Below are 12425 nucleotides of genomic sequence, written 5' to 3'. Positions count from 1 at the left end.
TTATGGCCTGGTGGGTCAAAGATATATGGGGCTTACAGTGTGCTCATGTGGGAGGGCCTGCATGGTTAGGGGTTGGTGGAGAGGTTTTTCTTAGTTTTTTTGAAAAAGCATGCATTCAGCCTGAGCACTTGTCCTTGAGTAGTTGTATAGAAACTCCAAAAAAAGTTCTCCTTTCATTCATATTGTAAATGATACGTCAAGTGTCTGAATTAGTCCTCCTTGAACCCTTATTAAAATTGGGGGCTGGAGACATATCTTTGTTAAAGTTTTGATTGACTTAATGGCTGCCACTCAATAAACGCCTGTACTGAATTATCTAATGACTTAAAAGTTTCTTTTAGATCAAAATTGAAATCTGACCATAGCTACATACATTTATTTATATTTTTTCTACTTATCATTGAGTACTTTTAGATGTATAAACCGAAATAGAAATATAAAACAAAGGCTGTCAATAAAATAAAATAACTTATTTCTAACCTTTTTTTTTTAACATAAGGCCTATTTGACAAATTGTCTATGAACTTTTCTCCAGCCACCTGAGGTTCCAAAATCTTTGAAATCCCCTGGTCTAAGAGCCTCGATTTAATTCGTAACTCAATTGTGACAAAATGTGTGTCCTGCTTTTGAATGCCACTGTGGATGTATCATATCATGTCACACAAATGTGCTCTAATACGTGACTGCTCATATCTGCTATATATAACAGCAAAAACACGTCTCCAGCCATCTCACACTCATCCTAGTGCTTACTGAGGAGACAAGCACACACATGCACAAATGCACACACACAAAGGGGCCCTGAAAATAATCACTGTGGAGAAGCTTATAAAGCGTGCAAAGCACACACACGCATACGAGATCGCACATAGAGCTGTTGTTCAGGCTGGGGTCCTGAGAGTGAGGTTCAGAGCAGCCAGTGTCCCGTCTGGCAGGAAGCACTCTGCATTCTCAGCGACGTGCCTTGAGTGGACAAATCATGCTGATTGTGTGGGAGAGCAACCCAGCGCTGCTCCAAAGATGAAGGCAGAGAGGGAGGCATCATGCAAAAAGACAGCCGTTCCTTCACTGTTTCTTCTCCTATGGCTTTTCATCTTTTCTTTGGCAGGTAAGACAACATCATGACTTTTCTACAGTTCATGTTGAGGGAAAACTTTCTAAAGAGGAAGAAGAAAAAGTTTACGCTGTTGTCAGTTTCACTTTTCAGTGTGTGTTTTGTTTGTGGGTGGCTGGATGACACATAAGAAATAGAGCGATCAGTCAAGTTTAATTAGGGCACTCAATTAAATCACATTTTAAAAGAGTTTTTTTATTTTTTTTTGAAACATGCTTTTTTGTCTAAAAAGTATGAATGTAATAGTAAAATTAAAAGGCAAATGGAGTGAGTATAATATTATACAAATGCTCAAATGCATATTGCAAAATTGGAATGATGTTTTTGTTTTTTAAATGATCATATCACAGACCATTTTTTAGCATTTTGGCAAATAAATAAATCATGCCGTCTTCCATCTGCATCCATGCAGTCATTTCAAATTATGCAATTGTGTAAAAAGTACAAACAACCAGTTCGGAACAATCACAATGGTATAAGTGAGTTGGCATTAGCTTGATAAAATAACATTTTCTTAAAATTAGGTAAAGATGTGCCCGGAAAGGGGGCGAATGCAAGAACATGTCCCAACTAAAGCCTAGTCTTCCTCAGTGAGCTTTGATTAGCAGAATCACTGGGCCTCACTGTCTACATCCCCCATCCACAAAAGAGCATGTCTCTTGCACAGCTGCCCCTGATTGGAGGAGAGCGAGCCTACAATCCAGACCTTTGTTAGCTCATCCTGGCAAGACCTCAGCACTGAGAATTGTTACCACAGCAATTGAGCCATGCCACGCTGACTCGCACTGCCCTGGCAAAGCGGGCAAGGACATGTTGGCTCACACAGAAGCAATAAGCACAAAGCTGTTTACCAGCGGGTATCTCACTGGAGAGAGTATAGGCAATGTGTATTTGCAGTTCACACTGCAAAAAAAGGCTGAAAATAAGATGTTTTATACATATATATTATAATTCATATATAATATAGAAATAATTTTAGTGTTATATATATATATATATATATATATATATATATATATATATATATATATATATATATATATATATATATATATATATATATATATTATAATTAATTATATATGGTATAATTGATTCAATGTATAACGTATAATAGAAGTATATACATTCATGCCAAAAAATTTGGGACAACTGCCTTTACATGCACATGAACTTTAATGACAACCCATTCTTAATCTGTAGGGTTTAATATGGAGTTGGCCCATCCTTTGCAGCTATAACAGCTGTAACTCTTCTGGGAAGGCTTTCCACAAGGTTTAAGGGAATTTTTTTTACCATTCTTCTTGAAGCGCATTTGTGAGGTCAGGCAGTGATGTTGGACGAGAAGGCCTGGCTCGCAGTCTCTGCTCTAATTCATCCCAAAAGCGTTCTATTGGGTTGAGGTCAGGTTCCTCCACACTAAACTCGCTCATCCATGTCTTTATGGACCTTGCTTTGTGCACTGGTGCGCAGTCATGTTGGAACAGGAAGGGGCCAAAGTTGGGAGCATGAAATTGTCCAAAATGTCTTGGTAAGCTGAAGCATTAAGAGTTCCTTTAACTGGAACTAAGGGGCCAAGCCCAACCCCTGAAAAACAACCCCCACACCATAATCCCCCCTCCACCAAACATTACACTTGGCACAATGCAGTCAGGCAAGTACTGTTCTCCTGGCAACTGGCAAACCCAGACTCGTCCATCAGATTGCCAGACAGAGAAGCGTGATTGGTCACTCCAGAGAAGACATCTCCACTGCTCTAGAGTCCAGTGGCGGCGTGCTTTACACCACTGCATTCGACGCTTTGCATTGCATTTGATGCAAGGCTTGGATGCAGCTGCTCGGCCATGGAAGCCCATTCCATGAAGCTCTCTGTGCACTGTTCTTGAGTTAATCTGAAGGCCACACGAACTTTGGAGGTCTGTAGCTATTGACAGAAAGTTGGCGACTTATGCACACTGTGAGCCTCAGCATGCACTGACCCCGCTCTGTCATTTTACGTGACCTACGACTTTGTGGCTGAGTTGCTGTTGTTCCCAATTGCTTCCACTTTGTTATAATACCACTAACAGTTGACCGTGGAATATTTAGTAGTGAGGAAATTTCACGAATGGACTTACTGCACAGGTGGCAGCCTATCACGGTACCACGCTTGAATTCACTGACCTCCTGAGAGCGACCCATTCTTTCACAAATGTTTGTAGAAGCAGTCTGCATGCCTAGTGCTTCATTTTATACACCTGTGACCATGAAAGCGATTGAAACACCTGAATTCAATGATTTGGATGGATTTTTGGCAATTATGGGCCAGATTTACTGAACAGGGCAAATTAGCGTGCAATTCCGGATCATTTCCATAATAACCAACGCAATCTACCCGTTAGCGTCTGGTTTAAGACATACTTTTTTTGGGTGGTAAATAATGCCGCAACCACCAGTAAATTGACAAACGCAAACCTTTGTAAATTACCTCGTTTAAATACTCTCCTCCAATAAATTTTGCGTCTGAAGGGATATAAAATAAGGTCAGCCGCTAAAATAACCTTGTCCACGCCTTTTCAGCGCTAATTTATCACTGCATGTCTTTAGTAAATTCTGACAGTAGTTTGCACTGGCTCAAGCTGTTAGTAAATCTGGCCCAAGCTGTTATCAAATCTGGCCCATGGTGTAGGCTATACACACACACACACACACACACACACACACATTGAATGCTTCTATAATATATACACATGAAATACTATGAAATATTATCAAAAACATCACCATTGGAGGTAGCCTACCATTTCAAATATGTTAAAATATCATAATATATTCAATATCTTAATGTTAGACTTCTTAATCTTAATCTTCTTAATCTTCCACAACTCATATCTACATATTTCAAAATAATAGACTTAAAAAGGCTGATTTTATTATTAAAAAAAAAAAAGTAAGCATACTTGTCACACATTTTACTCTTGTGAATATTGTTTCAGAGTGGGTTTACAGTACAGTACAGTTCATTTAACACACACTGACCTTTCGCGACAACAATAGCTTTAGTTCCACTCTAATGTGTCTGTTTTGTGAAAGTATTTTTCTGTATATATTTGTAGGTGGGGTGAACATCAGCAGCCCGTCTCCTATAGTGCGAGGGACACTCGGAGGCTCCGCCCTTCTCTCTGTGACCTACACCAGCACTAGTTCTGACCAGCCTGTTATTAAGTGGCAGCTGAAGAGAGGCAAACCCGTCACAGTGGTCCAGTCCATTGGTACGGAAATCATTGGGAACCTTAGGCCCGAGTACAGTGGTCGAATCCTCCTGTATGAGAACGGCTCCCTGCTCCTGCATCACCTGCAGCTGTCTGATGAGGGCGCGTATGAGGTGGAGATCTCCATCACTGATGATACCTTCACTGGGGAGCGATATGTCAACCTAACCGTGGATGGTAAGACAGGCATTGACATTTCATCTATGTGAAGAGCAACTTTCCTTATTTATGTTGTCCTGTTCTATCACAGTTCCAGTGTCCAGGCCTTTTGTTCACATGGTGGCCTCATCCGTCCTGGAGCTGACTGAGTTCTTCATACTCAACTGCACTCACAATAGTGGCACCAAACCCACTTATGGCTGGCTGAAGGGCGGGAAATCTTTGACCAATGACTCGCGTATGCTCCTGTCACATGACCAGAAGGTCCTGACCATCTCCCGTGTTGTGATGTCAGATGATGACATCTACAGCTGCAGGGTGGAAAACCCCATCAGCAGTATGAAGAGCATGCCTGTCAAACTCACTGTCTACAGTAGGTGTTGAGACTCCACTATCACCTTCATCCATGAACCGTGTCCTGAAATGTCACGTTAAATGTTGCTTAAAAGAAACTTAAATAATTATCATGGTGAATCTGGAATCAAAGTGTCTTTAAAAGCTTTTATTCTTGCCAAGAAGGTCAATTCAGACATACAGGTTGTCTGCAGTCAGGAAAGACAAAGTGGAAGCCTCACACTTGTTCCTTTATACTCTCATTTCAGTGGGTGAGGACTTCTAATCAATAACACAAAAGCACAATAACAAACTCATTAGTTGGTGTTATCTGCAGCTGTCCCACCTTGAAGTTTCCGAGAACTTGTTCAAAGCTACAGACAACGAACACACTAGTTCTTTTAAGAAAAGTATCCACGGTTATCAAACTAAATTGTGTTTACTACAATAAACTAGAATTCCCCTTATATTTAAAGCTGCAGTCCGTAACTTTTTTTGGTTAATATAATTAAAAATGCCTTATATGGTTTGATATAGTTTGCTATGTTCAAAATTTCCCTTACATTACATAAAGGATGAAAACACAAACAACTTGTAAAGGATTATGGGAAAAGTCATGGAAAGGTGAATGACACGTGTCACAATTACTGTGTGTAGAAAGAAAGTCCATGAAAGAGCGAGACGAAGAATAAACAAGATGAGCACGGAAAATAAACAAACCAGCTACACATTAAACACTGACGACGACGAACACATAACTGGGAAAACTAAGGGCTTATATACACAGTGAATGATAATTAACAAAACAAGGAACAGGTGTGAAACTACTTAGAAACCATAGGCAATCGGAGCAGTGAAAACAGAACATGACTGTTACAACGTGAATTTTGTTTGTTTGCTTGTTTTTTTCACATTAGTTATAATCATCAGGTATGTGAACAATCTTTAAAAAAAAAAAACTAAATGGAAAAAAAAAACGCCTACAAATATTACAACCAGGCATGCGTGCTTACAATAAATAATAATATATACATTTATTTTAAAAAGACATAAACAAATAAATAGAGGTGTTTCATGCTGTTCCAAAAATGTTCTATGGACCACAAAGGAAAAACATTGGAGAATCTTTATGTGGCTCTTTTCTATACAATAATAGCTGTATTATTACAAACTCCACAAGGAACAGAAATGAATGAATAAATAAATGAATTGAAATGGTCCATATGACTTGTGCACTGTTCCAAGTTCTCCAAAGCAAGCACTGTTGATTATTGTTAACTAAAACTAAAAAATATTGTTTTCAGTAATTGAAATAAAGCTGAAATAAATTAAAGTATAAATAGAAAATGTGCTGTTAAATCAATGAATCACAATTAATCGCATCTAACATAAAAATGTGTGTTTACTTTACATGAATATATGTTTGCATATATGATTATATTTATACATAATAAGCTTACATCTAAGTAATAAAATTGCTAAAACTGAAATAAAAAGTAATCAAAGCTTTATAGAAATATTACAATGAAAGGCAAAAGCACACAACAAAATTACCTTACACTAAATACTATAGTAGTATTTAAATCATACAAAAATAACACAAAATACTGAATTAACATGGGTCACTTTAATAGTTTATGAAGACTGACAGTCGTCACCATTACAAAGAGCAGCAGATTTTTTTTTTTAAATTGAGAAAAAAAAAACATGGACAAGTAGCAGCATATAGCTTTGGAACAACATGAGGGTGAGTAAATAAGTCAATTTTGGATTAGCTATCTTTAATTTTGGCTGGTTTTGAGTGGAGAGTGAGGCTGGATGATGAAGGAGAGTGTTTACGAACTAGAGTTTTGCTCCACTGGAGCTCAGCTGTTTCTTTCACCCATCTAGTACTTCACCACTTGCACACATTTCTGTCAGAACACTGAGCACAACGGGGTCCTGCATTCCCTCTGCACAGTCTACCCTTTAAAAAATCCCCAAGTTGCCCCATTCATTCTTGCACTTGGTATTCCTGGCAACCTGTGCAATCAATCTTACATTTGAGGTCTCCTTAATTTGGACCTTGTCTACAGAGGTGTTTCAGAGCACTGTTTTTTTTTTTTTTTTTTAAGATGTATGTAACCCTGTATTCTCCTTTTAAATTTTGCAGGACGGAGTTCTCTCTATATCATCCTCTCCACGGGAGGCATTTTCTTACTCATCACCTTGGTGACTGTTTGCGCCTGTTGGAAACCCTCCAAAAAGTACCAGCTCTATTATCCCTATATCCATTCTCTTTGATTAGTCTAAAGCAAGCCACAATAAATCTCAGCAGCTGGCATTGTTCTTGTAAGAAAAGTCTTTGTGCTTCAAATGTTAGGAGGCCAAAGTTCCACAGATCAGATGAAAAACAAAGACCAAAGTAACTGATTAAATTGGAAAGAACTCATCTTTTGCACATTTAGGTTTCTGTTTGTGCACTAAATTAATGTGACATTGCATTTGATATTTTGATCACAGCCAGATATGTTGTTCACAAAAATACATTGTTATTCTATCAACAGAAAAAGACAACAGCTTGCCAGACAGAGCAGGCAAAATTTAGCAGAGCAGAGTAACGACAATCATGATGGTAATTTTGTTCATTTTTGCAGAATAACTCAAGATAAATCTTAATGTTCTCCTATTTTAATATTTTAAAGATGCACTCAGTAATTTTCCCTCATTAAAAAAATATTAAAAGTAAAAATGGTTGGAATTATCTAATTTCTTTTAGTATATTATTTATAGTACAATATTTGTAATTAGCTTTTATTTTTTATAATTTTATAGTTTTTAATTTTACTTGAAGTTTTAGCAATTTTTTTTTGTGCTATTGTTATTTGTATTAGTTTTAGTTTCCTCTGTTTTTTTGTATATATAGCTTTAATTTCTTTTTAAATTTAGTTTTAGTTTGTCATTTTAGTACTTTTTTTTCAATGAAAAAGTTTTTCATTTAATATTCATATTTTATTTAATTTTTCAGAATGATTTTAATTACCTAAAATGATTGTATTATTTTAGTTTTAGTTAACATTAACAACACTGATCACCGAAAGACTAATATCAGTAACCACATTTTTTTTTTTTTTTTTGGAGTGGGTTGCCGCATAGAGGCAGCCATTTTGAGATCACATAACAGCAGAATATTTATCTCTGTAACCTCCGTAATTGAACATGTTAGTTTGAACAAATTAATCTACATAAAATATTTGCATTATTCTGCATCCACACCACTAGGGGTCAGCCCATGGCCACTTTCGTATCAAACAGAGCAACATTAAAAATTACTGAGTGCACTTCTACACTTTTTTTTTTTTTTTTTAATCAGTGTATAATACAAAGGAATTATTTGCTTTTATTTAATTATCAAATAATTTATTTATTTTTAATCTTGAATGCTCTCTTTACAGTAGTTGATATCGTGCCTGCTAGAAATTACCCTAACCGTCGGAACCCAGGTGGACTATATGTCCTCAAAGAAACGGTAAGACATTATTATCATTATCATTATTATTATTTTGTTTTTATTAATTTAACTTTATTATTATTTCCAGGATTTCCCTGAGGGAACCGATGAGTCTTCCTGTAATTATATCAACCCTGCTGATCCCCTCAGCCCACCTTGTTATCCCAACATGGCTCCACCTTCTGCACACTCTCCAGATGCTTATATGCATTCAGGAAGAAGATACCCTCGTACCCCCGTCCCCTCTCCTCCATCAACCCCTCATCCGACTCTCACTCCACCCCTCTCCTGTCCCCAACACCTGGGCAGCTTAACACGCAAGCCCCACCCTGCAAGACTAAGCCCCTCCCCTCCACATGCGGAAGAACTTCCAGTTGAACCAGAAAACAATATGCACTACCACAGCCTTACCCGATGAGCAAGACGGATGAAGAGTTTTAAATGTAAAATGTCAAGGATAATATCAGAATATGAGATTATATGTGTGGGGGTATGGACATTTTAATTAGTCCTTTTTTTTAGTTATCCTATGTAAATGCTAGCATTTCCTGCTTTCCAAAAGCTATAGATGAATGAATTACAAGACCAAAACTTAAAGATCAGTAGTTGTAAAGTAAAGAACTGATTACATGTACTGAATGGTTAATTTTTGGTTTAATACTAATAGAACAATTTGCTTTCATTATTCATTTTCTGGAGTTTTTTTCAGCTGTGGTTTATAAAAATAGCCTAGCTTAAACTAAACCAAAATAATACTATATAAATAGAAAAATATAGCGTTTAATTTCAGCTATAATTGAGCATAATTGTGATCTGCTAGGGTTTACTGTAAATATGATTTCTTTATGCCAGTATTAAAAAGATTATATTCTTTCTGTCTCCTTTTAATTTTTTTTGCAGAAAACAAAAGTAAATATCTCAAATAATATAATAATATAAAATCTTCCCATAATTTACTCACCCTCAATCCATTTTAGGTGTATATGACTTTCTTCTTTCTGATGAACACAATCAGAGTTATATTAATAAATATCCTGACGCTTCCACGCTTTGTAATGGCAGTGAACAGGGCCCAAGAGTTTGAAGCTCAAAAAAGTGCATCCATCATAAATGTAAAGCAGTGTGGCGGAAGCTATTTTACATAAAGGATAAAAGGCCTGGTTTCACAGACAGGGTTTAGATTAAGACAGGATCAGGATTAGACTTTAGTTCAATTAGGACATTTAAGTAGCTTTTATAAAAATGCCTTAGGAAAAAAAAAATCATTACAGGTGTGTAGGCTTATCTTGAGACAAAACAATGGCACTGACATATTTTAAGATATGCCAGTGCAAGTTGTTTTCAGTTAAAACAGCTCAAACATGCATTTTAGTCAGGATAGGCTTAAAAGGTTAGTTCACCCAAAAATGAAAATTCTGTCATTAATTACTTACCCTCATGTCGTTCGACACCCGTAAGACCTCCGTTCATCTTCGGAACACGAATGAAGATATTTTAGTTGAAATCTGATGGCTCTGAAAGGCCTCCATTGGCACAATGTATAGCCTACTTTACACTCTCAAGACCCATAAAAGGTACTAAAGACGTCGTTGCAAAGTCCATCTCACTACAGTGGTTCTACAATAACTTTATGAATCGACGAGAATAGTTTTTGTGCGCAAAAAAAACCGCCTAAATAACGACTTATATATTGATGACCGATTTCAAAACACAGCATCATGAAGCTTCGAAGTGTTATCGGATGATTCGGATCGCGTGTCAAACCGCCAAATTGCTGAAATCACGTGACTTTGGCGATCCAAACCCCTGAATCGACTCACTGATTCATAACTAAATGTCTTTAGTACCTTTTATGGGTCTTGAGAGTACATTGTGCCAATGGAGGCCTTTCTGAGCCATCGGATTTCAACTAAAATATCTTCATTTGTGTTCCGAAGATGAACGGAGGTCTGTGGTGAATCCTTGTCTGTGGTGAAACCAGGGGAAAGACCAGCCTATGTACACAATTGTCAATTTACACGTTTCAACCACCAGAGGCTCCCACATCACTATCAATCAATAAAACATCTGCGTCATTTCAAAGTCCTAACTGAATGATTAACTACTCTTCATCCTTTCTTTTTTTTGCTGTAGAACAAAGTAAGTTTTTGATAGTTTTTATAGTTAGAATAGTTTTTAATCGAGTCGCTTACCGAGTAAACAAAGCATTTTCTCCTCTAATGAGTTTTTCTCAGAGGTTTTGTTAGTTAAATAAAAAGATTTTGAATTAATCCGATAGCCTACATTATTTATTAATACATTCAGTTGACGTCATGAGATAAACAGCGCGCCACTCGACACGAGAGTTCGAGTGAAGGTTATAATCTGTCAATCGCAAAAGTTAACTACACCTTGACTTCTAATCTCTTTTTAAGGAGGGCGAACTAGGACAATGAGTCTCGTGCCAAGTGCAAGCAAAATAATGGACAATTCTTTGGTTCAGTGGTTATTTATATGAAAATAAGGGACAGTACAAGGAGCTCTAAAAATATTTGTACTAGTCTGTACCAGTGTTGGCCTATGTCATTTCAGTGTTTGCAGTGTATTTTTTGTTGTTGCATGAATTAAATGCTAAAATGAATCTCAGACATGAACACATTTGTTTTGCTTAACCTGTGTATTTCTAAAAGTGTAGACAAATGTGTTGTTCACCTTTACCTATCTGTTCACCTTTACAGCCTATACTAATATAGGTTCTGTAAACATGTAATTCTATATAGGCTACCCTAATATACATTTTAAGAGACATATTCATTCTTTTTAGAATTAAATTGCACATAAATTACAAGGTTATCTGGCACTGACAAATATTTTAAGTGTCCCTTATTTTCTTATAAAGAACAATATCTTATCTTCCTTTGCTGGTGGCAACCCTATTTACCAATGTCCAGCATGGTACTTTTTTGTACCTTTGAAATGTTTTATTATTGTTACTTGTATTTTAGAGAGATGGGGGGAAGGACCATAAAAATGCAACTGATGCTTATAAAAACAAAATGTCATATATTTATTGTGTAAGCCTGAAGTTACACATAGCACTTACAGTACATGGGATGACTGGTTAGGGATTGACATTTTATAAAGTTGTGAGTAGTATGCTGTCACCAATGGAACAAGTGCATTTGGTAACATTTACATTATAGGGCATCTTACATTGGCTCTGGCTTCCATCTAAATATAGGATGGTAAGAAATTTGAGAAACCATGAATACAATACGGCCAAACACTTATCAACTTAATAGCGTGCAATAAATGTAGAGTTATTTTGGAAACAACCTATGAGTTCATAATGCATTGTTAATGTGTCGAGCACGTCTAATATGCAGTAAGACAACTAGTCACACAGTCAAACATTAGGTGTGTGATCAGTCAACCAATCAGATGTCAGACATTGTAACGCTTCCTTTCACAATAATTCTGTCATGAAAAACAATACCAAACAGACAATATATAGCGCCATAAATAGCACATTCACACTGTTTTCAAATGCATAGGGATGAGTATGAATTTGCAGCAGTACATTTTTTATGAGCTGGCTGGTTAAGGATGATGTTATTAATAGTACTGTTATCTGAATTATATTCTGTTAACTCCACCAAAGCACTGATTTATTGAAATTATTGGCATTAGATTTGCTTTATCTTACACTCAAGGGCTAGCAGTTCTAACACTCATCTTTTGCCTATGAATGCTAGTACTTGACGTGGTGAATAGTGTTGTGTGTAAGTGTTGATTATGCAGAATGGTTGCAATCAAGGCTCATATGAACATTTTGGAGTATACTCTAATCAGACCAGAAAAACCACAAACCAGAATGTCTGATTCTAAATGCAGTAGGATTTTAAAAAAATCTTTCCACTCACACTTTAACCTTTTCTGTTCTTAGTAAAGAGTAGTGTGAAATCATGTGTGCTTAAGCAGGACTGACTTCAACATTATTAGGCAGCCGGCATTTGGCGGTAAAATGCTTCACTTTGCTTAGTCGTTTGGCATGTTTTGTGTGGATTTTGAAGTCAGTTCAGTGTGGTTTTGTTTTCCT

The 12425-nt window shown here is 36.7% G+C and overlaps 1 protein-coding gene across 1 annotated transcript; it reads left to right on the top strand.

The window, feature by feature from the left end:
- Window positions 1-979: 979 nt before the first annotated feature.
- On the top strand, window positions 980-9218 carry hepacama (hepatic and glial cell adhesion molecule a; the record flags this gene model as incomplete). Its single annotated transcript, XM_079823175.1, is given in 8 exon segments — window positions 980-1007; window positions 1010-1108; window positions 4210-4542; window positions 4616-4897; window positions 7010-7103; window positions 7404-7471; window positions 8292-8365; window positions 8436-9218. Coding segments are annotated over 8 exon segments (1308 nt in total). The 3' UTR covers window positions 8766-9218.
- Window positions 9219-12425: the final 3207 nt, after the last annotated feature.

The sequence above is a fragment of the Gobio gobio genome (assembly GCF_949357685.1).
Source record: "Gobio gobio genome assembly, chromosome: 8".
NCBI lineage: Eukaryota > Metazoa > Chordata > Actinopteri > Cypriniformes > Gobionidae > Gobio > Gobio gobio.
The sequence above is the reverse complement of the archived record's forward strand: the minus strand, read 5'-3'. Positions and strand labels throughout refer to the sequence as shown.